At 42.8% G+C, this 27,304-nt stretch overlaps 3 protein-coding genes across 3 annotated transcripts in view; 1 reads left to right on the forward strand and 2 right to left on the reverse strand.

The window, feature by feature from the left end:
• The first annotated feature begins 1,007 nt into the window (after positions 1–1,007).
• LOC138601042 (N-acyl-aromatic-L-amino acid amidohydrolase (carboxylate-forming) B-like) lies at positions 1,008–6,457 on the forward strand. Its single transcript, XM_069672614.1, has 7 exons — positions 1,008–1,046; positions 1,717–1,971; positions 2,057–2,252; positions 3,084–3,177; positions 3,274–3,381; positions 3,491–3,603; positions 6,212–6,457. The coding sequence occupies exons 2-7, from the start codon at positions 1,721–1,723 to the stop codon at positions 6,455–6,457; spliced, it is 1,008 nt and encodes a 335-aa protein (XP_069528715.1). The 5' UTR covers positions 1,008–1,046; positions 1,717–1,720.
• A 30-nt stretch (positions 6,458–6,487) lies between these two features.
• Positions 6,488–12,756, reverse strand: LOC138600761 (claudin domain-containing protein 1-like). Its single transcript, XM_069672256.1, has 4 exons — positions 11,997–12,756; positions 10,227–10,334; positions 9,929–10,066; positions 6,488–8,402 (listed from the first exon to the last, which is right to left on the reverse strand). The coding sequence occupies exons 1-4, from the start codon at positions 12,286–12,288 to the stop codon at positions 8,182–8,184; spliced, it is 759 nt and encodes a 252-aa protein (XP_069528357.1). The 5' UTR covers positions 12,289–12,756; the 3' UTR covers positions 6,488–8,181.
• Positions 12,757–14,536: 1,780 nt separating this feature from the next.
• LOC138600442 (putative uncharacterized protein DDB_G0282133) overlaps positions 14,537–27,304 on the reverse strand; it is a gene marked incomplete at its 5' end in the record, with an annotated part of 30,010 nt that continues 17,242 nt past the window's right edge. The window contains 7 exon segments of the mRNA XM_069671867.1: positions 14,537–14,660; positions 16,147–16,211; positions 16,635–16,669; positions 18,189–18,655; positions 20,114–20,466; positions 23,425–24,649; positions 26,057–26,589. Coding sequence (XP_069527968.1) covers positions 14,537–14,660; positions 16,147–16,211; positions 16,635–16,669; positions 18,189–18,655; positions 20,114–20,466; positions 23,425–24,649; positions 26,057–26,589 — 2,802 coding nt within the window.

A 27,304-nucleotide genomic window follows, 5' to 3' on the forward strand; every position in this document is an offset into this window, starting at 1 on the left:
AGGTGGTAGCAAAAAAAAAAAGGCTAGGTGGTAGCAAAAAAAAAAAAGGCTATGTGGTAGAAAAAAAAGGGCTATGTGGTAGCAAAAAAAAAAGACTAGGTGGTTGTAAAAAAAAAAAGGCTATGTGGTAGCAAAAGAAAAAAAGGCTATGTGGTTGTAAAAAAAAAAAAAAAAAAAAAATCCTATAACAAGACATCAAAAGCAACGGAATGTTAGCCATCACTACAAGACTGATTCGAAACCAGGGCAGTATACTGTATATTGATTGATATTAGCTTAGCGCAAACATATCAACACTGTATGGTAGAAACATTTATGTCAGGATTAACTGCTATATTGCTTTGTTTCCTCTTGCAGCACCATCTGTAAAAAAAACCAAAAAAAAAAAAAACCTTAGTTAACTCAAGCCTTACTGCTAATTAGCATAAATTAACAGGCCAATACACTAAACAACGGTAAACGCGGTAAATATCATATTTGCAATTTAACGTACAGTTCGTCAAACATATTTAAAGCATCTTTTAAAAAATGTTGGTATATTTTACAAAATTAAGTAAATACATATTTATATATTGGCCTTAAAAATCCAGTAGGATTGTTCAGGCTATGGTCAAGCAAAAAACAATTATACAACAGAAGGAAAACATGAAAAGATGTCTGCAAGACAAAGTAAGATTTATAACTAATTTAACTTTTCCTTTAGCTGCTCTACAGTTTAAGATTAAATCTGTATTCTCTTTTAACCACCAGCTGGTCCTCGTGTTATTTCCCCTGCGTGAAGTGCTGTTCCTTTCACTGTACACACCACAGGCGCCTCTCCTGCTGTGTCATGCCAGCAGATTTATTTTCAGCCAAATTTCTGAAAGGCAGACTGGAACCTACCATCCTATACATGGGGCAGAGAGAGAGAAACGGGGAGTTGTGGACCTCACAGCTGTTGGGACTAAGGGAAGCCACTAATGCACCACGTCACTCTCAGGACACACCCTGACTGTGATACAGTGTGGTACAGTGCAGTGCAGTGGACAAGAGGTGGTAGAGAGACGGTGAGAGTTTGCAAAAACAGGCAGCTACAGCCTGTACAGAGGGTGGGATGGGAATGCTGAATCAGTGAAACTGCATGAAAGCCTGGGAGAGGGTGGAAGAGGGTAAACGGCAGGGGGAGAGGGAAGAGAAAAGGTAACGGCCAGGGTGGATTGGGTAAGATGTACAGTATGATGCTTCGTCATTCATTTCCTGTCTTATTTGTGTATGTGGAGCTGACAGCTCAGCCTGTTTTACCTCGAGCTTTCCTCCTCGGTTAAGAGACTTTAAATCTCAGAGCTGCTTTAGATAACAGTCGTCTAATTAGGTTTAAAGCCAGAACTGCCCCTTTACAGTTTCCAGCACAGCAGAAAGGCAAGGTAAGGTTTCAAAAATCAATATCTCTGCTCTGTGTTGCTCTGTTGTCTACAATGTACCCGGTGACATCAACACTGGAGTAACTGATACCTCCCACTGAGTCGAACAAAGGGGGGAAAAACATGTATTATTTGATATCATTTGAAACTGATTAAAAAGAGATACAAGTGGCACATGAACGGAGGAAACGGGACCCAGTCAGTGCCAGTGTCGCTCCAAACTGGATGCTTATCATAGAGTTATATAGGAGGACTAACATACGCAACTTTTTTAGTACATCTTCAAATTCTTGCACTTTTTCCCACTGTATCTTAGTCAGATGGAGGTGGTGTGTTTGCCAAGGTTGCCCCGGGCCGCAGTGTGCGGTGGTACCCATGGTAATGAGCTGTCTGGGGTGTACTTGGTGAGAGAGCTGCTGAAAGAGAAGCAGAAGGTGTCGGAGAAGGAGGAGGAGGGTGAGGAAAAGTCAGTGTCAGTGCAGATGGTTCTGGCGAACCCAAAGGCCATGCAGCGGTGCCGCAGATACGTAGACACCGACTTGAACCGCTGCTTCACCCACGCCATCCTCAAGTAAGGCCGTGTTGAGAGGAGACGACACTAGTTGTAACCGTTGTGATGATGATGACTGGCAAGTCTGAGCAAATCTGTCTCTCAGTTGTCCCTTATCAGAAAAGGCCCCCTATGAGATGATCAGATCCCGAGACCTCAATGCATTGCTAGGTCCAAAAGGAAGTCCAGAGGCGGTGGATCTTGTTTGCGACCTACACAACACCACTGCCAACATGGGCCTGTGCTTCATCGCTTACTCAGACTGTGACTGGATCTGCCTTCACATATTCAGACATCTGCAGGCAAGTACATACACTCAAGTGAAAATCAATTCACCCTGAATGTTTGTTCAATTTAAGTGGACTGACTCTTGAAAGTTTCTCAAAGAATTAAGATTGGGGTAATTGCCAAGCATGAACAAAAAGGCAGGGCTCCTGCCTCCATTACCTTTGGGGTTCCTCAGGGCTCTGTTCTTGTGCGTCTTGTCTTTTCTCTGTAAAAGCTCCCAATGGGTTGCTTTTATTGGGAACCCTGCCATTGTTTTGTGCATGATACCAAGCTATACCGCCCATTAAAATGCAACAGCCCTTAGTCTTAAAATCCTGTAGTTGACTGTTTCCAGGAAATTCAACACTTGATCTCTTTGGCCTTCTAAATCGACCAGGTTTCTATGTGAGAAGCCTGACCCACTATCATCCTTTGTGAATCACTGTGAAAAATCCCTGGGTTGATTTATGATTCTAGATATGATTTGATAAACAGATAAACTCACATGCTTTTTCTTACTACAAACCTTGGACAATTTAAAACCACTCAAGGGTGACCAAGAATTTTCAGTTGTTCTGGCCCGTCTGTGGAAGTCTTCCACAGACCAAACTTCCCCCGCAAATCAGTGATTGATTTGGCTAACGAACACACTTAAGTTCCTACTACCAAATGGTTTCCTTTTATCGTAAACTTGGCTGTTAATCTGCATGTCTTTTGCAGTCTTTTAACCCTGTTTTCTGAAGCCTTCTGTGGCCTTCCTGTACCTGTTAAGCAAGTTCGTCAACTAATAGATATGCAACATAAATAGATTTGACCTGACTTGACAAGGCTATGAATCTAAAGTTAAATCTGATGTGTCACTTCAGATGCAGATGCCAGATATACCAATGAGGTACATTCACTTTGATGTCTCCAATAAAGAATCATATTCCCTTGATTCAGTAGGAAAACATGGCTTTGGTAAGTTTTATGTTCTTATAATAACACTGATGTATCAGTAGAATTAAAATGCTGGATCAACTGTAATATTCGTCATCTGGATTCCCTTTTGTACAGCCATGGAGATTGGCCCCCAGCCTCACGGTGTCGTGAGGTCAAACATCTATACGGCAATGAAATTTGGCGTGCAGCACATGCTGGATTGGGTCCGTTTCTTCAACTCAGGTGCATTTAAGCACAGGTTACACATAGAGCATGTTTGCTTCGCTACACTATTACAAATGTTTTGGTCTCGTTTAAAGCCCTCGTTTGCTTGTCCCACTTCTACTTTCAGGTACTATTTTTGAAGGAGGATTTGTGGAGGTGTTCACCATGGTTAAAAACATTGATTACCCAAGAGACAGTGAGACACGCAACATCACAGCCGCCATTCATCCTCAACTTCAGGTACAGTCCGAAACAAATGCGTGGCCTCAAGCTTTAATGAAATGTGTTGCTCTTTGTTTTAGATTTAAGCACAATTATTTCCATTTGAATACACCAGAAACCAGAAGCAGGAATAACAAGGCCCTAAACAGTATGAATGCTAAGTACCTCACAATAAAGTCTAGCTCAACATTAGTTGCATAATTAGGCCTTTTGTCTAAACAAAAGTCTTTCGTTTAAATGTACTTTACACTGTGCCGGGATTAATCGCATTCAAGATCTCGTCCGTAACCTCGCCTGCTGTTTATAATGTTTTCGACTCACTGTGTGTACGCATGTGTGTGTGTGTGTGTGTGTGTGTGTGGTGTCCTTCCCTTTGTATTATTAAACCATGTACAGAATTAGTGTTCACAATACAGGGTGGAGCATCTACCTGTATGGTGGCAGCTTCATACCAGAGACATAATGAAGACAATGACGTCCACAACATGGTTTACATGCCATTATACATCTGACAAGCTTAAGGCTTCCAGTAAATGATATTTAATTAGAAACTCCATTTGATGACCTATTTTCCTTATTTTTCAACATTATTTATTTCCTGAATAATTTCCCAGGAAAGGTCTTAGAAAGAAATATGTTACTTTGTATTGATTACAGAAAAATAAGGACAAAGTAGCTCAACGGAACATGTGACAATGTGAAATTTGACTACAAGAAAGGATACAATTTAACTCATATGTAGCCTGTTTAACATTGTAGCCAAATGACATAATTCATCCTGGGAATTATGTATAAATAATATATTATTATAACCCAAAACAGCTGGTTTTACCTGAAAACTAACCTATTGTAAATAAATCTTTAAACAATTGTGCAAATTATAATCGGCAGAGTTACAGGTTACACTGTTACCTATAATCAGACAGGTGCATTTATGTTTAAATGTTACATCTGTGTTAGCTACAAATGTTACAAATTGAAATAATCCAAATAACAATATAACTTGAAAAAGAAAGTAAAACTATGTCACTGTTGGTCATAGTGCAGCTAGATAAAGTGATAAAAGAATATAAAACATTACTATAAACAGGCGGATTGAAGTGATAGTAAATGAAGCAAGTGCCCGATAATGATCTTGTGTTGTGTAACGTCCGTGACTTGCATGAATAGCTGTCTTTCCATTAATAACACGGCATTGTGAATTTGACAATGAAGTTTCTGTTGAGACTGTTACACGTCACACAAGTGCAGACTGAGATCTGTGGTCGTGTTTCGTGATGAGAGTTCGTCGCCAATCCTGTGAGTAAGGGATTGGTGACAAACCGTGACCAAGTATTTTTTTTTTATCAGTAAAGGAAATCAAGGCCACTACTAAGATGGGTTTAAAATGTGTGCTTATCTGTAAGTCAAACAGAGAACTATAAAAAGGTTTATAACTTTATAGCTTTATAGAAGCCCAACGCTACATCTGTAAATCTCTAAAGCACTCTGTTCATTTTAACCACGAATGAAATCTGGTAAGAATGAAGACTGCTGAGTTTTAAGCTTAAACATTACAAACTAAAAAAAGTGTTTTTCAAAAGTCATAAAACATATCTGAACTTTGAAGGACAGACTATGGTATGTCACTATGCGATCAGTTTTTAACCTCAAAGTTTTTAAAAGTTTCATGATTAAATAAACTGAACGATATTCTACAATTACCTTGATATATAATTATGGACCATTATTTCTAAAACTAGAAGAATAAAACTTTTTCTTGTGACTTGTAATGACTTTGAGAATACTTCAAGTCAGTCCAACTTTTTATTAGAAAAAATTCCCTTAAACTGTTGGCAACATGTCAGCTTTAGACCGTCTTATTATCATTTCTACCATTTATGACTGAAAACACAAGCAAGCCAACCACTAAACACACGGCCAGAGTTGAATGAATTTTTTACAAATACATAGTTACTATAGAGGTAGACGAGAAGATCGATGCAACTCTCATTTCTCTCAAGTGTTTAAAAGCTAGCTAGCCCGTTGACAGCTAGCTGACCTTATGAACTAGGGACAAGGGGATTAGCTTACCTGTCCGTCACTGTCAAAAGGTTTAAAAACACACCTACCAGCATCTCTTAAGCTCTAGAGGTAGAATAGAAGGAACAGAAAAACCTTTAAGCGTTCTTCCATAAGACTTCTCTCACTGCTAGCTGAGTGGTTACATAACTAAGTGAGCCATTAGCCATATTTGCGGTTTGTTGAACGATCTTTAAGTCCAATTAAATTAAGTGGAAATAATTATAACTTCATGTGAAACCACAACAATTTACCTTTGATTAACCTTGGTTAGCTGTTAGTTCAGGATACAACTTTTAATGGTAAGCTAAGCTAAAATGTGCTAGTCTCTCTCTTTTAACGTGTCCCTTAACTCAAGCTTCATAAAATGTTGAACTTTAAAACACGTCTTTAATATATAGCAGTTTTTCTAACCACTGCTCTAACAACTACAGTATACAGCTTTGTTGGACATATCTTTGCTGCTGTAAAGCCTCATTTATAAGTGGAGACTGTGATACAAATGTTTAAATCTCTTAGGTGTTGCTCATTAGCAATGAAGCTAATTGGCTTTCCTTTCCCACAGGACAGAGACTTCTGCCTGCTCCACCCCGATGACCCACTGTTTCAAACTTTCTCAGGTGAAACTCTGAGGTATAAAGGGAAGGAACCCCTTTATCCTTTCTTCATCAATGAATGCGCGTATTACGAGAAGGGCATCGCTCTCTCCCTCGCAAGAAAAAGGCGTGTGATCCTTCCTGCAATCCGGGTGCAGACGGAGCGGGAGCGACAAGCTAACGAAGAGGAATTTGCTTCCGAAGAAGAGGAGTGAGAATGAACTTGACATGATGTGACTCTGAAATAAATTTTACAAAAAGCTTTTATTGAAATGACAGCTGATGCTTGGACAATTCAGGAGTACACTTGCATACACTCACACACAATATTTATAGGTCCGTAGAATGAGCTACACTTCCACTGGTGAACACAAAAGCACATCCATACAGTGACATCTGCGGTTATATTTATGCTATAGTGGATTCAGAGATAGAACAATTTCTTGAATTAAAAGGCTGAATATGTAAAATACAATCTGATTTATCATAAGACCTATAAGACCACACACAGCGCATCATTTCACAGACAGTCTTTAGTTTGATGAAACTGTGACTGGTGAGAATTGATCTGCAGACATATAGCATGGCTTTTAGGGTAATTATGGCATTCTTCTCTAAATGTATTTTATTTTTACGCCATATATATATCGTCAAAAAATAGAAATTCACTACTGATCACTACAGAAATATCCAGGATATGTTCAACAATGATTTAAGTGCAAAGGAATACTGTAGTTTATCACCATATGGCCTTTAAATTACATTCATAATGCCTAACAGGGAAACGCCGTTTCCCATAAATATTGTTGAATTGAAATTATGACGACAAATTAATAATAAATAGAGTGACAAGTTCAATAAATACAACCTAATACAACAGAATTTACAAAAGGACGAGGAAACAAAATCATGTGAGGGCAACAAAACACTAAATGGATCAAATTCACAACTAAAAAAATGACAACCTTTGGATTTTTACTACAAAAACCAGTCAAAACGTTAAAAATATGCTTGAAAACAGCAAAGAAAACAACGCAACGGGTAAACAAAATTATAAACAAACAAAGTCTGACCTTAAATAAATAAATGTCACTTAAAAAAAAAGGGTGTACAAGATGTGTCTCTTTAGTAATAACAGTATGTACAGTAAGTCTTTGTCTCTCTCACTGTACTCTTCACTGAAGCCCTCATTCCCTGACTTTGTTTTGAAGCAGCTGAAGTGAAAGACTGACTGCACAACAGCTCTCCTTTATAATAATACATATTTGATGGTGGCTTTTTGTCTTGCTGAAGTTCCACAGAAACACGCTAAGGGTGTGTCCAGTACCCGCAAGGTGTGTTTGATTAGTGCAACAAAGGGGAAGTGTCACCACACCCAACTGTAAATCAGTGGTTTGAAGGTAATATTCAAAGGAATATGTAACAACTATAATTATGCCTGATGGCACAGGAATACTGTGTATAAATAACTTCTGCCGATATGATTGGTTGTTGTACCTGTTTGGTCAACAATAGGCGCTTAACCGAAGAAGTTTGGCTATTACGTAGATTTGTTGTTGGATCATGTAATAAGCTTTCAAATGGTCCATAAATGTCACTAATTTAACTGCAACAATATAAATAAACCTATTTTTCCAGTGTGAACACACTTCATATTTAGAACTTAGAACAGGCTTATGCTTTTCAGCTCGGCATTACGTTAGTCCGAACCAAACATATGTTGCAATGTCGACATCTTTCTTAACCAATTTCATAACCTTTAACCCCTCCTTAATCTTTTAATGCAGCAGATAGGGTCATTACTATAGAGTACATGCACTTTAATCCATTAGAGGGCAGATTAACCCACATCTCAGTCCTCTGAGATCATTATAAAAAGCATCTTGGTGTCGGAGTGGCGTGAATTTAACAGGGCAGAGATTCACAGATGAATCTCAGTCTATGCCACCCTGTAGGCGGTCATGCGATAGTAGTTCTGACTGTGGCTGCGGGCCGCCCACACGAGCAGTGCGGCGGCCATCATGTGAAGCGGTGAGGAAATGAGGGCCAGGTAGAGCGACCAGCCAAGGGAGCCATCCACCTTATCAGGCAGCATCGACACCCTGTGGAGCAGGTCCATCCCAGCCAGGTAGCAGCACACTGTGGCTAAGGTGCAGAGACCTGCAGGTGCACAGAATGACGGGTGTTAGGAGACATCTTTAGATGACTCATTTTATTACAAATGTATTTCAATCTTACATTTTTAGTAAGTCTAATAGGGTAGTAATGATGATATCTATCTAAATAACAATAATATTGTGAAAGTAAATACACTAATAAATACATTTACAAACTTGTCTTACTAGAATTTCTTTTGCAGTGCTACTACAGAAAGGCTTTTATTCCAGCAGACATTTTGACTTTTCATTGCAGGAAAAGAACAGGTGTGTTAAGGTTAAATGTTAAATTGCTAAAAGCTACTGTGTCGATTTTGGCGCCCCCCTGTGGACAAAGCTCTGATTTTGTCCTGTACGTGCGTCAGTGGTGGTTTTTGAAGTAATAATCTCAAAGATTTTCATTTAAATAAATGTCTGTTAAGTCACTATCGCCTAATGAGGTAACACAATGGTGATTGAGCCTATGGCCCAAAGCCTTTACATGTGCAGTATTACAGACTGGGTGTCTATGACGACTTTCACGGAAAAAAATCACAAGCAGCGCCCGGTTAGTGACGCGTTCTCCATCAGCCAGCAGTGGTTGGTCTGCCAGAGAGGGTAGGCGGAGCTAAGCGGCTGCTTTTCCGCTCTCTGCAAGTGTTGCGAGTAAACAGTAATCTACTATGGCTGAACAAACAACGAAAAGATGGATGACTACAGATACAACTTCAACAAGAAGTGAAAATCCAAAGAAGAAGAAACAAACTCGACGCTCAGATGAAGCAAACAGTCTGAAAAGGAAAGCGACCGTCAGCGAGGTCTTCCAGATTCGCACTTTAACAAAGAAATCTCCTCCTGCTTTCTTTAACAGTCATATGTGTCACTCACTGTGAATCTTTGCCGGGGAAAATGTAAACAAAGGCAGCGTGTAGTTCATCGCTTCATCTGACACCTGCCCCCCCCTCCAGCAGTGTCAGGCATTAAAAATAACTACATAGAAGTAATCAATGTTGTCGCTGACGCTCTGGTTTGCTTCTGTAGCTCATACAGAGTCATCAGAATTTATTTCAGTCTGTTTCATAACCAGTGAAAAACTCCTCACAGGACATAATGCTGATTTAAAGGCCATTAACCCAACATGAAGTGGTCATTTTAGCAAACAACTGCTTATAAACAATTTGCCTATTTGTACTTCTGGTCACCTGATAAATATGAGTTTAGTATTCACTCAAATAGGTAAATAGGTGTGTCTTTAGCTCCTAAAGGCCCCACTATTTTCAGCTGCTATTTTCACACGTTATTTGCTGTTTGGTGCCGTAGAGGCAGAACAGTCCGTTTTTTTCGGTTGGTTTTTTGGGGCTAACAATTTTTGGTTTATGGCCATAGTGAGAGTTATGAAAATCAGTAAAGCTGCTGGCCTTAAAAACCATGTTAAACTGACATTAAACAACATGTTAAAGACCTGATGAAGTGGTATTCTCAACATATTTTTTCTTACTCGTATGTTAACTGTTAACGGTAAGTGGTCTTGTGATGCTAAACAGGTCTTACCAGCCAGCAGGTGAAGTACTCCTATGCCGAGGGTGGGGGTGAGGCTTCGGCAGAGGCAGGCACAGAACCCGGTCAGGCCGGCCAACACCACCAGACCCAGTGACACCAGTGGCAGCAGAAACTGGCACCTCCACAGGTCTATTTATACATGCACACAGACACAGACAAGTATGAGTCTTTGGGCAACGCAGCTATCGACAGTGGTGACAGAAGACCATGCCCTGACTCGGGGCAACCACCACATGTTGATCATAATTACTGCACTTCACAGAGAAGAGTCTGTTGCTACCAGACTTACACGTGCGCAGCATGTCCTCCCCACTGTTGTGGTTTCCTGGTTCTTTATATTTGGGAATTAACTGCTGAGGTAGAGTGAAGCCCCGACACTCCAGCACAATCTTTACATCTGAAAGAGGTTAATGTACAGACACAGAGTTTGAGACAGTTTACTATAAATAATGTCAACAGAAATACAATTCTTTTCAATTTAGGAGGTTTTTCTACCTTTCTTGGACATACACAAACAGGTACTTCAAGTAAACATGCAGTGACGTAGTATGTTTACATGTATATGTATAAAAAAAACATAGATTTATATGGAATGTGTAATTTTTTATAGAAAATGTTTGGCAGCAACAGCACCATGCATAGAGAAAACTTCCTTCCTCAAAGTGGCATTTTTTCCCCTTTTTGCTGACTGGTAAAATTACCTACATGACCGACATGTCTTGTTTTTGAAGACACATGTATGCTGTGAGCAGAGTTTACAATTTGAAGTGTAAAAAATGTGTTTAGCTATTTTGTAGCAGAAGCGGGCTATCTTAGCTAGCGTCACAAAAAACACAACCACACTTCAGTTATAACATTAACACGCAGGGGAAACAAAAGGTACAGCAGAAAAAGAGGTCCGGGGGTGACCCAGAAATATGAGCAGAATATCAGGACGTAAAATAAAAAGATGGACGACATGACAGCTCCCTAAAAGTGAAGCCAAACCCTCTCTGTCGCCCCCTGCTGACTGGCTGCAGTATAGCTCATAAAGCCCGCCTCCTCCATGTTAACAGATGGGACATGAGTCAAACTATAAAAGCAAAATACACGCCCGATGCATTTTTCTCAAACATGGTTAAATATGGGTGTTAACTTGACATTTAGTACACTGAACAATCATTCGACTATTAAAGAACATAATTGTCATACAATAAGCCTTACAGTGCATCTATGCTGGATAAACACTAGAATATTCAAGAACTGGCAGCCATGATTGATGATCTGAAGTAGTATTGTACTTCAGTGGTGATCAGTCACATTCAGTCAAAATAATCTGTGATACAAGAAAGGCACAATGTGGTGCTAATAGCAACAATAGCTCAAGGGTAATAAACTGTAGTGATGGGAATTACGGCTCTTTGAAGGGAGACGGATCAAATGGCTCCCTTCGGCTCTCGGAAAGGAACGCGCCATAACATCCGAGGTGAGAGAACGTGCCTGCACTATATTCTCCCGTGTCAACACACGCATATTTAAAATTCTGCACTTATAAAATTTAAAAGGAAATAGTGGAATAATGTAGGAACAATTCATCAACGTCATTGATCTGCCAATAATGTATGATACAACTCAACAACAGAGATGTCAACAAAAAAAACAACAAACTTGCCGTCACCATCTGCACTATGTTGTGGCGACATGATTCCGCTGCTCGTGACCTAGTATAGCAGAGTTGCAGTTGAAGAAAGTTGCCTGTGGTAAATCGGCATAAAGGGGTAGTGGATCTAAGATGGGCAGTGAAATCTAGGCACAACTATAAAAAAGTATGGCTCTCGCCTACGACTCGGTTCACGTCGTTCGCACCAAAGAGCCTTTCAAAAGATCGGATCGTTCGAGAACGACACAACACTATCTACTGTACAGTTCCTACCTGGGGAATGAGCCACACCTGATGGCATCTACGTGAGACAAGGTGGGGCAGAGGAGCAACTTAATAGTTTGAAACTTGGGAGACACCTATGACTCATCTTTCTATAGAAGTCACAATACAGTATCAAAGGGCAGAAACTTAACGTACCTGTCTCTTTGTGCCAGTTAGCGCTGGCAGGGACAAGCACACACCGCCACCAGAGGCCCACAGTCCCATTGAGGCGAAAGAGTGTGTCGCTGTAGGTTTTCTCATCAAACTCCCCGTCCATGAACTCCTCATACAGGGAGCGCAGCTCGGACACGTTAGCCTCCCCGCGGACGGTGGGGCTGCTGTACTGGTACCAGTGCTGCGTGCCGACGGCCACCGACAGATACACGGTAGCCAGTATGCTCAGCACACAGGCGATGACCAGAGCTGTGGCGTAGCGATTGTCAACCATTGTTTACGGAGACAGAGACGTCAAAGGGATTAAGTTGATGCAAGTGCTCGAGCCGTCGCGCATCAATTCGGTCAATCTGCGATGCTTCCTGTCAAAAACTCGTGTCCAACTCACTCTGGCATCTTCATGTCTGCAAAATATAGCCTACTGTACAATAGAGAAAGGCAGCCTTGTATTTTAATGATTGATCTCCAAAGCTGTCCCAACAGTCAGCGTCAGCAGCCCTGCAGGCCGGCTTGGATACGCCATCTGTTCCCTTGTCCCACTTCCACAGATGGTGCGTGGCCAGACGCTGCGGCAGATAGCAACCAACAATCTCTACCAGTCCTCCCTAATAATGTTAAACAGGCCGCTATTATAAGATACGTTCTGTCATAGTAAGCATCAGCCTGCAAGCGCAAATTCGGCTGTGGATCGGTTTTCTTGGAAAGCAGGCTGATGCCGGTTGCTCCCAGGATGATGCGAGTTGTAAACACACTAATCCACGAGTTTTCCGCTTCCGGTTCCGCTGATCACCAGATCTATAATGACCCTTTTATCAGCCATGTCGCTTGTTTCCATCGACATACTCGAGAGAGCAGTGAAACAGGAGGCTGTTTAGGGAGAAAAATGAGCAACAGAACGGTATTAAATGACATCTTTATAAAATGTTCAAACACATGTAAAAGTCGACTGGTTGTCAACAATAGTTTTTTAAAAGCTGGCATGTGATCACTATAATGCTGCATCTAATGATTGTTTTAGGTTACTGATTAATTATTTAAAATAACAGTAATAAAATGGCCATCTTAAAGCTGAGGATTTCTGAGAGTGGAAAAATCAGTTAATCAAAAAAACTGCTTTACGTGTAGATCATTGGATGTGCTTATTAAACTATTTTAAGTGTACGTGTGTTTGATGTTGGTTTGTCAGATCATTTCTGGGTATTCTTAGCTCTGTCTATAACTAACTACAACTCCTGCACTTCTAAAATTGCAAATGTAATTGTTGCCATTGCTCCTGTTAAGGTTAAACAGATGAGTAATAAGCAAAAGGCACCATGGAGAAAAACAGATTCTTTAAGGGCCCAGAAAAGAGAGTGCCGGAAAGCAGAACGAAAATGGCGCAAGGTAAAGCTCCATATTCAATTCCAAATAAATAAAGAAAATGTACGCATTGACTGTCAGACCCTGAGAAATGAAAGACAATCATTTTCCTCTGAGATCATCAATAAAAACAGTCATAACTCATTCATCTGGTTCAAATATCTCCAGAATTAGTTTGCTTCCTTTTTTAATGACACGGTTCAAGGCATCAAACATGCAATTCACTCCTCAAGGCCAAAGAGTAAAGTACCAATACTGCAGTCAAACAGAAGTCGCTTGTCAGGTATGACACACTTTACGCCCATAAAAGAAGAAACACTAGAAGAGATAGTCTCCAGCCTCAGTTCATCCACTTGCTGCCTTGATGTTTTACCCACTAGCTTCCTTAAGACAATATTGAGCAGCTTGGTAAAACACTCTGATAGTTATCACCTGTCTCCAATCTAGCAGTTTCCCAAAGCCTTTGGAAACTGCAGTCATCGAGCCTTTCTTAAAGAAGAGTAATCTTGATGCTGCTGTACTGAACAACTATCGGCCTATATCCAACCTGCGGTTTTTAAGTAAAGTTATTGAAAAAGTTGTTCACATACAATTTCTTAATGCAGAAAAATTCCTTTGATAACTTTCAGTCAGGATTTTGTCCCCATTACAGCACTGAGACCGCACTCATTAAGGTATTAAATGACATCTGCTTGAATACTGACTCGGGTAAAGTCTCTGTATTAGTCCTTTTGGACCTACTTGCTGCTTTTGATACAGTGGATCACACAATTTTGTTACATAGATTAGAGAACTGCGTTGGACTCTCTGCGACTGTCCTTAAATGGATAAAATTATATCTTCATGACAGGAAGTACTTTGTTGTGATCGGTAACTGTGTGTCAGAGCGAGTGGGCATAACGTGGGGTTCCACAGGGGTCCATTCTGGGACCCCTATTGTAAAATCTCTATATGCTTCCGTTGGGCCAAATCATACAAAATAACAAAGTATCCTACCATAATTATGGAGATCATACTCAAATGTACATATTGATAATAACATTAATAATCTGCTATCTACTATTTCCACACCCCCAAATAATAATAATAATAATAATAATAAAGTTTCTTTTTTGTGAAAGTTATAATGGAAGAGTCATTATTTAAAATGGATACTATGTCTCTCAGACTGTCTGGCTGTATTGGATAAACAAAATCTCATTGCCAAAGTCAACTATGTGCCACTCCTGGTTCTCTCTTTCTGAGCGAACCGGTTTCACCGACACAGCAGGAGCTGCAAATGACTGACTGCAAGACACCATTGATAAAATTAATCATATTAAATCACAGGCATTGTTTGATAGTTTGTAAACACTGCCAGTTGTTAAATTACAGCCAGTGGCTTTAAAGATACCCTCTAATATACCTCTTTCAACATACCAACATTGCAAAACATCACACAAGAGACAGTTTAAATTCTTCAAGGGTTTTGTATTCTGATCATTGGAACGTTTCTGACAGATATTGTGCAAACAACAAAAAGTCTCACAGAATACAGAGAAGCAGGGTTACATAAATATGGTTTGAATAAATAAGAACATGGACAGTGCATTGTTTTTAAATATATCCCTGATAATAAACTCAAAACATTGGTTAAGAGTAGGGGTGTGCTGTTGCTCCTTAACAATATCATACTCATAAGCAACCATGAATTGCACATTCATTCGTGGATTATAGAAAGGTTTAAATCATTATAAGTTATAAATAAAATAACATTTCATTATTAATCGTAGATTGTACAAAATGCCTTTCTTTATTTAGATGACTTTTTTTTTTGACAGTTTTGTAATCCGTCTTCCTGCAGAAACAACAATTTTTCAATCTGTTGGTTTCAAAATAAAGCTACAACTGCAGTTAAACAATGGTGAGAGTGATTTTACAGTTCGACTTTTCAGCGTGGCTGGTTTTACTTGTTTGTCAAACAAGACTAAACAAGACAGCATTAGTAACGGCCACTTGTTTAAATATTACAGTGCTCAGTGAAGCAAGATGCAATTGTGGAGTGCAATAGTGCAATTATTTCTGACATCTCAGAGCTTTGTAGAAAGTGCTATTTTATTGTTGTCTTATAATTCTTGTGATGATTCAGTTGAACAGATATTTAAAGTAGGCTGGGCCTTCCTTCCTATCTGGCCCATAATCCTGGATGCTCCCACACAAGACATGTTCAGTTTCAACAGACATTAATTATTGATAATTCAAAGCGATATTGTAGACAGAATATTGGATTTTTACCAACACCAAAGTCCTTGTCATACCAGTATTGGCAGTCATGTTATAGTTGAAATTCAAATGGAAATCAGCACTGATACTATTGCTGGTTTGACAGTAGCCAAGACAGAGGTACCAGGCAGAACGCAGTGATGAGACTGATCTTGTGACTTGCTCCACTTGAAGCTGTAAATGAGGAGAAAATGAAACAAAACTTTAGTCGAACAGTTGCGCAAATTACAATATTTTTGATAAAGCAGCACAGAATATTGCTTACTTGTGACATTCATGCCATTCACGAGAATGGAGCTGCCTTCAATGTCAAAGCCATTGACGACTGAAGATGCATTGAACAAAACAAGTGCAATCTGAGTATTATTAGGAACAGATGTGCTATCAAAGCGAAGCTTCAAATCGTTGAAGATTGATCCACTTCTGCAAAGGGAGAAACAAATAATATTGTTTGACATGCAAGATCAGGCCGCTATTCTTATGTGGTAACTTGATCATTCTTAAAAATTACCTGAAGGCCACCGCGTCCAAGGACTTGAACGAGGAGGGGAATTCATTTTGATACAAAGGTGTAAGCTGCAGAAACAGAAAACATTTAGCATCTTAACAAGTTTCAACTTATTATAATAGAGAGTATGGTTTATGGTCTAACTTACAAATTAGGTACAGATAAAGTACTTTAAGACAAGACTAAGGTAGGTAGGTAGTAAAAAAAATGGGGCATCTTTGAGGAAAGGACAAATGAATTACACTTTAAGTATATCTGTTAAGACTGGTTACTTATAGGATCCTTGTTCCTAATATTCTTGTTTTCTTCCTCTATAGTTTGTGCAGGGATGTATTTTATTGTTACCTACTTCATATAACAAAACTACGATGAAACAGTGGTTGTACAACTAAGCGTTGACCTCTTATTCAACCTTTTGAGTGTGAGCTTGAGCTCTCTGATCAAATAATTCAGGAGTACGAGAATATTCTAATGTGATGTCTGAGACTTACCTGTCCCTTTATCATTGAGGCTCGAGCTTTGAAAACTGCAGAAGAGGTATTCAGCAAATCATTTGTAAAATTCTGTTGAAGAGATCTGAAAGACACATCTACAATTGTAACTGCAGCAGTTGTAGTTGCTGCGATGGTAGGTGCTGCAGTTGCTGCAATGGTAGGTGCTGCAGTTGCTGCAATGGTAGGTGCTGCAGTTGCTGCAATGGTAGGTGCTGCAGTTGCAGATGTGACTGCTGAAGGAACTGGACCATCTGTTGAAATAATTTTGAATGAAAAACTTAATTATTATTTGTGTAGAATATTTCCTTATCCTTGTTAATATCAAGCTGACCAGCTGGTTCCAGTTTCATGTGCAAATGACTGCTAAGACTGCAACATTTTGTTATGCTTACCTACTACTGAAACTCCGTTGGGGTTGAAGCTCACGGTTAAGTTATTGTTGGTATCATTTGCAGCTTCAACAAAGGTTTGAGCAACAAAAGTGTTTTGTGGGAGTTCTGCAGGGGGAGTAGTCCGATTGAATTGAATCTGAATATTTGACTGAACTCCATCAGCTCGTGGTGGAATAGGACTGTATTATAAAAACAAACAGGAAAAGTGTCAAATTGTCACATGAAGCGATTCTGTTGCTTAATGATATGTGTGGCTTACATCTGGCAATATCAACAAGGGAAGATAATTTTTAAAGTCTATTATCATAAATATACAGCAAAAAGACCAATGACACAAAAGATGTTTTTACCTGAAACTTATTACGACGCACTGAACAAAAAAAATTCCAAATCTTGCTCGGCATATGATAAAGCACTGCAAAAAGAAAGCAACGTTAAGGACCTTGAGCTGGTTTCAAGCCCAATTTTTCATAGAATTTGATTAACAAGGAATGGAAAATGAATTACGCTTCAGTTTATAACAATTTTTCCCCAAAATTAAAACATTCTCTCCGACCATTCCTGCACATTTCCGACACAGTGATGAAATTTGTAGTCAAATTTAAGAAGTACTCACTGCTGTTACAACTCGTTGTTCAAGTTCTTTGAATTGATCGCTGTTGCGGTCTTCAAGTTCCCGTGAAAAAGTTTCACCTTGCAAGTCTGCTGTGACCGCGTAAACTGGTTCAGCGACGGTTGTTGCCACAGATGTCGTCAGAGCAGCTGATGTTGTTGTTGGAGCAACTGTTGTTGTTGTTGGAGCGCCTGTTGTGGTAGTTGGAGCCACTGTTGTTGTTGTTGGAGTGGCCGTTGTTGTTGGAGCAACTGTTGTTGTTGTTGGAACGGCTGTTGTGGTTGTTGGAGCCACTGTTGTTGTTGATGGACTGGCCGTTGTTGTTGGAGCAACTGTTGTGGTTGTTGGAGCAACTGTAGTTGTTGTTGGAGCGGCTGTTGTGGTAGTTGGAGCAACTGTTGTTGTTGTTGGAGTGGCCGTTGTTGTTGGTGCAATTATAGTTGGAGTGGCCGTTGTTGTTGGAGCAACTGTTGTTGTTGTTGGAGCAGCTGTTGTTGTTGTTGGAGTTGCCGTTGTTGTTGGAGCAGCTGATGTGGTTGTTGGAGCAGCTGTTGTTGTTGTTGGAGCAGCTGTTGTGGTAGTTGGAGCCAATGTTGTTGTTGTTGGAGTGGCCGTTATTGGTGGTGCAATTGTAGTTGGAGTGGCCGTTGTTGTTGGAGCAGCTGTTGTTGCTGTTGAAGCAGCTGTTGTTGTTGTTGAAGCAGCTGTTGTTGTTGTTGGAGCAGCTGTTGTGGTAGTTGGAGCCAATGTTGTTGTTGTTGGAGTGGCCGTTGTTGGTGGTGCAATTGTAGTTGGAGTGGCCGTTGTTGTTGGAGCAGCTGTTGTTGTTGTTGGAGCAGCTGTTGTTGTTGGAGTAGCTGTTGTTGTTGTTGGAGCAGCTGTTGTTGTTGTTGGAGCAGCTGTTGTGGTGGTTGGAGCGGTTGTTGTCGTTAGTGCAGCTGTTATTATTGGAGCAGCCGTTGTTGGAGCAGCTGTTGCGGTTGTTATAGCAGCTGTTGTTGTTGTTGGAGCAGCTGTTGTTGTTGGAGAAACTGTTGTTGTTGGAGCAGCCGTTGTTGTTGTTGGAGCAGCAGTTATTGTTGTTGTTGGAGCAACTGTTGGTGTGGTTGGAGCAGCTGTTGTGGTTGTTAGAGCAGCTGTTGTTGTTGTTGGAACGGCTGTAGTGGTTGTTGGAGCCACTGTTGTTGTTGTTGGAGCAACTGTTGTGGTTGTTGGAGCAACTGTTGTTGTTGTTGGAGCGGCGGTTGTTGTTGTTGGAGCAGCCGTTGTTGTTGGAATAGCTGTTGTTGTTGTTGGAGCAGCTGTTGTTGTTGGAGCAGCTGTTATTATTGGAGCAGCCGTTGTTGGAGCAGCTGTTGCGGTTGTTATAGCAGCTGTTGTTGTTGTTGGAGCAGCTGTTGTTGTTGGAGAAACTGTTGTTGTTGGAGCAGCCGTTGTTGTTGTTGGAGCAGCAGTTATTGTTGTTGTTGGAGCAACTGTTGGTGTTGTTGTTGGACTGGCCGTTGTTGTTGTTGGAGCCACTGTTGTTGTTGGAGCAGATGTTGTGGTTGTTGGAGCAGCTGTTGTGGTTGTTAGAGTAGCTGTTGTTGTTGTTGGAACGGCTGTAGTGGTTGTTGGAGCCACTGTTGTTGTTGTTGTTGGAGCAACTGTTGTGGTTGTTGGAGCAACTGTTGTTGTTGTTGGAGCGGCGGTTGTTGTTGTTGGAGCAGCCGTTGTTGTTGGAATAGCTGTTGTTGTTGTTGGAGCAGCTGTTGTTGTTGGAGCAGCCGTTGTTGTTGTTGGAGCAGCTGTTGTTGTTGGAGCAGCTGTTGTGGTTGTTGGAGCAGCTGTTGTTGTTGTTGGAGCAGCAGTTGTTGTTGTTGGAGCAACTGTTGTTGTTGTTGGAGCAGCTGTTGTGGTTGTTGGAGCAGCTGTTGTTGTTGTTGGAGCAGCTGTTGTTGTTGTTGGAGCAACTGTTGTTGTTGTTGGAGCAGCTGTTGTGGTTGTTGGAGCAACTGTTGTTGTTGTTGGAGCGGCTGTTGTGGTAGTTGGAGCCACTGTTGTTGTTGTTGGAGCCACTGTTGTTGTTGTTGGAGCAGCTGTTGTTGTTGGAGCAGCTGTTGTGGTTGTTGCAGCAGCTGTTGTTGTTGTTGGAGCAACTGTTGTGGTTGTTGGAACGGCTGTTGTGGTTGTTGGAGCCACTGTTGTTGTTGTTGTTGGACTGGCCGTTGTTGTTGGAGCCACTGTTGTTGTTGGATCAGATGTTGTGGTTGTTGGAGCAGCTGTTGTTGTTGTTGGAGCAGCTGTTGTGGTAGTTGGAGCTACTGTTGTTGTTGTTGAAGCCACTGTTGTTGTTGTTGGAGCAGCTGTTGTTGTTGGAGCAGCTGTTGTGGTTGTTGAAGCAGCTGTTGTTGTTGTTTGAGCAACTGTTGTGGTTGTTGGAACGGCTGTTGTGGTTGTTGGAGCCACTGTTGTTGTTGTTGTTGTTGGACTGGCCGTTGTTGGTGGTGCAATTGTAGTTGGAGTGGCCGTTGTTGTTGGAGCAGCAGTTGTTGTTGTTGGAGCAGCTGTTGTTGTTGGAGTAGCTGTTGTTGTTGTTGGAGCAGCTGTTGTTGTTGTTGGAGCAGCTGTTGTGGTGGTTGGAGCGGTTGTTGTCGTTAGTGCAACTGTTGTTGTTGGAGCAGCTGTTGTGGTTGTTGGAGCAACTGTTGTTGTTGTTGGAGCAGCTGTTGTTGTTGGAGCAGCTGTTGTGGTTGTTGCAGCAGCTGTTGTTGTTGTTGGAGCAACTGTTGTGGTTGTTGGAACGGCTGTTGTGGTTATTGGAGCCACTGTTGTTGTTGTTGGACTGGCCGTTGTTGTTGGAGCCACTGTTGTTGTTGGAGCAGATGTTGTGGTTGTTGGAGCAGCTGTTGTTGTTGTTGGAGCGGCTGTTGTGGTAGTAGGAGCCACTGTTGTTGTTGTTGGAGCAGCTGTTGTTGTTGGAGCAGCTGTTGTTGTTGGAGCAGCTGTTGTGGTTGTTGCGGCAGCTGTTGTTGTTGTTGGAGCAACTGTTGTGGTTGTTGGAACGGCTGTTGTGGTTGTTGGAGCAACTGTTGTTGTTGTTGGACTGGCCGTTGTTGTTGGAGCCACTGTTGTTGTTGGAGCAGCTGTTGTGGTTGTTGGAGCAGCTGTTGTTGTTGTTGGAGCAACTGTTGTTGTTGTTGGAGCGGCTGTTGTGGTAGTTGGAGCCACTGTTGTTGTTGTTGGAGCCACTGTTGTTGTTGTTGGAGCAGCTGTTGTTGTTGGAGCAGCTGTTGTTGTTGTTGTTGGACTGGCCGTTGTTGTTGGAGCCACTGTTGTTGTTGGAGCAGATGTTGTGGTTGTTGGAGCAGCTGTTGTTGTTGTTGGAGCGGCTGTTGTGGTAGTTGGAGCCACTGTTGTTGTTGTTGGAGCAGCTGTTGTTGTTGGAGTAACTGTTGTTGTTGTTGGAGCAGCTGTTGTGGTTGTTGGAGCAGCTGTTGTTGTTGTTGGAGCAGCTGTTGTTGTTGTTGGAGCGGCTGTTGTTGTTGGAGCAACTGTTGTGGTTGTTGGAGCAGCTGTTGTTGTTGTTGGAGCAACTGTTGTGGTTGTTGCAGCAGCTGTTGTTGTTGTTGGAGCAACTGTTGTGGTTGTTGGAACGGTTGTTGTGGTTGTTGGAGCCACTGTTGTTGTTGTTGTTGGACTGGCCGTTGTTGTTGGAGCCACTGTTGTTGTTGGAGCAGATGTTGTGGTTGTTGGAGCAGCTGTTGTTGTTGTTGGAGCAACTGTTGTTGTTGTTGGAGCAGCTGTTGTGGTAGTTGGAGCCACTGTTGTTGTTGTTGGAGCCACTGTTGTTGTTGTTGGAGCAGCTGTTGTTGTTGGAGCAGCTGTTGTGGTTGTTGCAGCAGCTGTTGTTGTTGTTTGAGCAACTGTTGTGGTTGTTGGAACGGCTGTTGTGGTTGTTGGAGCCACTGTTGTTGTTGTTGTTGGACTGGCCGTTGTTGTTGGAGCCACTGTTGTTGGTGGAGCAGCTGTTGTGGTTGTTGGAGCAGCTGTTGTTGTTGTTGGAGCAACTGTTGTTGCTGTTGGAGCAGCTGTTGTTGTTGGAGCAGCTGTTGTGGTTGTTGCAGCAGCTGTTGTTGTTGTTGGAGCAACTGTTGTGGTTGTTGGAACGGCTGTTGTGGTTGTTGGAGCCACTGTTGTTGTTGTTGGACTGGCCGTTGTTGTTGGAGCCACTGTTGTTGTTGGAGCAGATGTTGTGGTTGTTGGAGCAGCTGTTGTTGTTGTTGGAGCAACTGTTGTTGTTGTTGGAGCGGCTGTTGTGGTAGTAGGAGCCACTGTTGTTGTTGTTGGAGCAGCTGTTGTTGTTGGAGCAGCTGTTGTGGTTGTTGCAGCAGCTGTTGTTGTTGTTGGAGCAACTGTTGTGGTTGTTGGAACGGCTGTTGTGGTTGTTGGAGCCACTGTTGTTGTTGTTGTTGGACTGGCCGTTGTTGTTGGAGCCACTGTTGTTGTTGGAGCAGCTGTTGTGGTTGTTGGAGCAGCTGTTGTTGTTGTTGGAGCAACTGTTGTTGTTGTTGGAGCGGCTGTTGTGGTAGTTGGAGCCACTGTTGTTGTTGTTGGAGCCACTGTTGTTGTTGTTGGAGCAGCTGTTGTTGTTGGAGCAGCTGTTGTGGTTGTTGGAGCAGCTGTTGTTGTTGTTGGAGCAGCTGTTGTTGTTGTTGGAGCAACTGTTGTTGTTGTTGGAGCAGCTGTTGTGGTTGTTGGAACAACTGTTGTTGTTGTTGGAGCGGCTGTTGTGGTAGTTGGAGCCACTGTTGTTGTTGTTGGTGCCACTGTTGTTGTTGTTGGAGCAGCTGTTGTTGATGGAGCAGCTGTTGTGGTTGTTGCAGCAGCTGTTGTTGTTGTTAGAGCAACTGTTGTGGTTGTTGGAGCAGCTGTTGTTGTTGTTGGAGCAGCTGTTGTTGTTGTTGGAGCAACTGTTGTTGTTGTTGGAGCAGCTGTTGTGGTTGTTGGAGCAACTGTTGTTGTTGTTGGAGCGGCTGTTGTGGTAGTTGGAGCCACTGTTGTTGTTGTTGGAGCCACTGTTGTTGTTGTTGGAGCAGCTGTTGTTGTTGGAGCAGCTGTTGTGGTTGTTGCAGCAGCGGTTGTTGTTGTTTGAGCAACTGTTGTGCTTGTTGGAACGGCTGTTGTGCTTGTTGGAGCCACTGTTGTTGTTGTTGTTGGACTGGCCGTTGTTGTTGGAGCCACTGTTGTTGTTGGAGCAGATGTTGTGGTTGTTGGAGCAGCTGTTGTTGTTGTTGGAGCAACTGTTGTTGTTGTTGGAGCAGCTGTTGTGGTAGTTGGAGCTACTGTTGTTGTTGTTGTTGGAGCCACTGTTGTTGTTGTTGGAGCAGCTGTTGTTGTTGGAGCAGCTGTTGTGGTTGTTGCAGCAGCTGTTGTTGTTGTTTGAGCAACTGTTGTGGTTGTTGGAACGGCTGTTGTGGTTGTTGGAGCCACTGTTGTTGTTGTTGGAGCGGCTGTTGTGGTAGTAGGAGCCACTGTTGTTGTTGTTGGAGCAGCTGTTGTGGTTGTTGCAGCAGCTGTTGTTGTTGTTGGAGCAACTGTTGTGGTTGTTGGAACGGCTGTTGTGGTTGTTGGAGCCACTGTTGTTGTTGTTGGACTGGCCGTTGTTGTTGGAGCCACTGTTGTTGTTGGAGCAGCTGTTGTGGTTGTTGGAGCAGCTGTTGTTGTTGTTGGAGCAACTGTTGTTGTTGTTGGAGCGGCTGTTGTGGTAGTTGGAGCCACTGTTGTTGTTGTTGGAGCCACTGTTGTTGTTGTTGGAGCAGCTGTTGTTGTTGCAGCAGCTGTTGTGGTTGTTGGAGCAGCTGTTGTTGTTGTTGGAGCAGCTGTTGTTGTTGTTGGAGCAACTGTTGTTGTTGTTGGAGCAGCTGTTGTGGTTGTTGGAGCAACTGTTGTTGTTGTTGAAGCGGCTGTTGTGGTAGTTGGAGCCACTGTTGTTGTTGTTGGAGCAGCTGTTGTTGTTATTGGAGCAGCTGTTGTTGTTGGAGCAGCTGTTGTGGTTGTTGCAGCAGCTGTTGTTGTTGTTAGAGCAACTGTTGTGGTTGTTGGAACAGCTGTTGTGGTTGTTGGAGCCACTGTTGTTGTTGTTGTTGGAGCCACTGTTGTTGTTGGAGCAGATGTTGTGGTTGTTGGAGCAGCTGTTGTTGTTGTTGGAGCGGCTGTTGTGGTAGTTGGAGCCACTGTTGTTGTTGTTGGAGCAGCTGTTGTTGTTGGAGTAACTGTTGTTGTTGTTGGGGCAGGTGTTGTGGTTGTTGGAGCAGCTGTTGTTGTTGTTGGAGCAGCTGTTGTTGTTGTTGGAGCAGCTGTTGTTGTTGGAGCAACTGTTGTGGTTGTTGGAGCAGCTGTTGTTGTTGTTGGAGCAACTGTTGTGGTTGTTGCAGCAGCTGTTGTTGTTGTTGGAGCAACTGTTGTGGTTGTTGGAACGGCTGTTGTGGTTGTTGGAGCCACTGTTGTTGTTGTTGTTGGACTGGCCGTTGTTGTTGGAGCCACTGTTGTTGTTGGAGCAGATGTTGTGGTTGTTGGAGCAGCTGTTGTTGTTGTTGGAGCAACTGTTGTTGTTGTTGGAGCAGCTGTTGTGGTAGTTGGAGCCACTGTTGTTGTTGTTGGAGCCACTGTTGTTGTTGTTGGAGCAGCTGTTGTTGTTGTTGGAGCAACTGTTGTTGTTGTTGGAGCAGCTGTTGTGGTAGTTGGAGCTACTGTTGTTGTTGTTGTTGGAGCCACTGTTGTTGTTGTTGGAGCAGCTGTTGTTGTTGGAGCAGCTGTTGTGGTTGTTGCAGCAGCTGTTGTTGTTGTTTGAGCAACTGTTGTGGTTGTTGGAACGGCTGTTGTGGTTGTTGGAGCCACTGTTGTTGTTGTTGGAGCGGCTGTTGTGGTTGTTGCAGCAGCTGTTGTTGTTGTTGGAGCAACTGTTGTGGTTGTTGGAACGGCTGTTGTGGTTGTTGGAGCCACTGTTGTTGTTGTTGTTGGAGCCACTGTTGTTGTTGTTGGAGCAGCTGTGGTGGTTGTTGCAGCAGCTGTTGTTGTTGTTGGAGCAACTGTTGTGGTTGTTGGAACGGCTGTTGTGGTTGTTGGAGCCACTGTTGTTGTTGTTGTTGGACTGGCCGTTGTTGTTGGAGCCACTGTTGTTGTTGGAGCAGCTGTTGTGGTTGTTGGAGCAGCTGTTGTTGTTGTTGGAGCAACTGTTGTTGTTGTTGGAGCGGCTGTTGTGGTAGTTGGAGCCACTGTTGTTGTTGTTGGAGCCACTGTTGTTGTTGTTGGAGCAGCTGTTGTGGTTGTTGGAGCAGCTGTTGTTGTTGTTGGAGCAGCTGTTGTTGTTGTTGGAGCAACTGTTGTGGTTGTTGGAGCCACTGTTGTTGTTGTTGGAGCGGCTGTTGTGGTAGTAGGAGCCACTGTTGTTGTTGTTGGAGCAGCTGTTGTGGTTGTTGCAGCAGCTGTTGTTGTTGTTGGAGCAACTGTTGTGGTTGTTGGAACGGCTGTTGTGGTTGTTGGAGCCACTGTTGTTGTTGTTGGACTGGCCGTTGTTGTTGGAGCCACTGTTGTTGTTGGAGCAGCTGTTGTGGTTGTTGGAGCAGCTGTTGTTGTTGTTGGAGCAACTGTTGTTGTTGTTGGAGCGGCTGTTGTGGTAGTTGGAGCCACTGTTGTTGTTGTTGGAGCCACTGTTGTTGTTGTTGGAGCAGCTGTTGTTGTTGCAGCAGCTGTTGTGGTTGTTGGAGCAGCTGTTGTTGTTGTTGGAGCAGCTGTTGTTGTTGTTGGAGCAACTGTTGTTGTTGTTGGAGCAGCTGTTGTGGTTGTTGGAGCAACTGTTGTTGTTGTTGAAGCGGCTGTTGTGGTAGTTGGAGCCACTGTTGTTGTTGTTGGAGCAGCTGTTGTTGTTATTGGAGCAGCTGTTGTTGTTGGAGCAGCTGTTGTGGTTGTTGCAGCAGCTGTTGTTGTTGTTAGAGCAACTGTTGTGGTTGTTGGAACAGCTGTTGTGGTTGTTGGAGCCACTGTTGTTGTTGTTGTTGGAGCCACTGTTGTTGTTGGAGCAGATGTTGTGGTTGTTGGAGCAGCTGTTGTTGTTGTTGGAGCGGCTGTTGTGGTAGTTGGAGCCACTGTTGTTGTTGTTGGAGCAGCTGTTGTTGTTGGAGTAACTGTTGTTGTTGTTGGGGCAGGTGTTGTGGTTGTTGGAGCAGCTGTTGTTGTTGTTGGAGCAGCTGTTGTTGTTGTTGGAGCAGCTGTTGTTGTTGGAGCAACTGTTGTGGTTGTTGGAGCAGCTGTTGTTGTTGTTGGAGCAACTGTTGTGGTTGTTGCAGCAGCTGTTGTTGTTGTTGGAGCAACTGTTGTGGTTGTTGGAACGGCTGTTGTGGTTGTTGGAGCCACTGTTGTTGTTGTTGTTGGACTGGCCGTTGTTGTTGGAGCCACTGTTGTTGTTGGAGCAGATGTTGTGGTTGTTGGAGCAGCTGTTGTTGTTGTTGGAGCAACTGTTGTTGTTGTTGGAGCAGCTGTTGTGGTAGTTGGAGCCACTGTTGTTGTTGTTGGAGCCACTGTTGTTGTTGTTGGAGCAGCTGTTGTTGTTGTTGGAGCAACTGTTGTTGTTGTTGGAGCAGCTGTTGTGGTAGTTGGAGCTACTGTTGTTGTTGTTGTTGGAGCCACTGTTGTTGTTGTTGGAGCAGCTGTTGTTGTTGGAGCAGCTGTTGTGGTTGTTGCAGCAGCTGTTGTTGTTGTTTGAGCAACTGTTGTGGTTGTTGGAACGGCTGTTGTGGTTGTTGGAGCCACTGTTGTTGTTGTTGGAGCGGCTGTTGTGGTTGTTGCAGCAGCTGTTGTTGTTGTTGGAGCAACTGTTGTGGTTGTTGGAACGGCTGTTGTGGTTGTTGGAGCCACTGTTGTTGTTGTTGTTGGAGCCACTGTTGTTGTTGTTGGAGCAGCTGTGGTGGTTGTTGCAGCAGCTGTTGTTGTTGTTGGAGCAACTGTTGTGGTTGTTGGAACGGCTGTTGTGGTTGTTGGAGCCACTGTTGTTGTTGTTGTTGGACTGGCCGTTGTTGTTGGAGCCACTGTTGTTGTTGGAGCAGCTGTTGTGGTTGTTGGAGCAGCTGTTGTTGTTGTTGGAGCAACTGTTGTTGTTGTTGGAGCGGCTGTTGTGGTAGTTGGAGCCACTGTTGTTGTTGTTGGAGCCACTGTTGTTGTTGTTGGAGCAGCTGTTGTGGTTGTTGGAGCAGCTGTTGTTGTTGTTGGAGCAGCTGTTGTTGTTGTTGGAGCAACTGTTGTTGTTGTTGGAGCAGCTGTTGTGGTTGTTGGAACAACTGTTGTTGTTGTTGGAGCGGCTGTTGTGGTAGTTGGAGCCACTGTTGTTGTTGTTGGAGCCACTGTTGTTGTTGTTGGAGCAGCTGTTGTTGTTGGAGCAGCTGTTGTGGTTGTTGCAGCAGCTGTTGTTGTTGTTAGAGCAACTGTTGTGGTTGTTGGAGCAGCTGTTGTTGTTGTTGGAGCAGCTGTTGTTGTTGTTGGAGCAACTGTTGTTGTTGTTGGAGCAGCTGTTGTGGTTGTTGGAGCAACTGTTGTTGTTGTTGGAGCGGCTGTTGTGGTAGTTGGAGCCACTGTTGTTGTTGTTGGAGCCACTGTTGTTGTTGTTGGAGCAGCTGTTGTTGTTGGAG

Source organism: Semicossyphus pulcher, unplaced genomic scaffold (assembly GCF_022749685.1).
Source record: "Semicossyphus pulcher isolate SPU_LCO1_2020_fin unplaced genomic scaffold, fSemPul1.0.p SCAF_21, whole genome shotgun sequence".
NCBI classification, from domain to species: domain Eukaryota; kingdom Metazoa; phylum Chordata; class Actinopteri; order Labriformes; family Labridae; genus Semicossyphus; species Semicossyphus pulcher.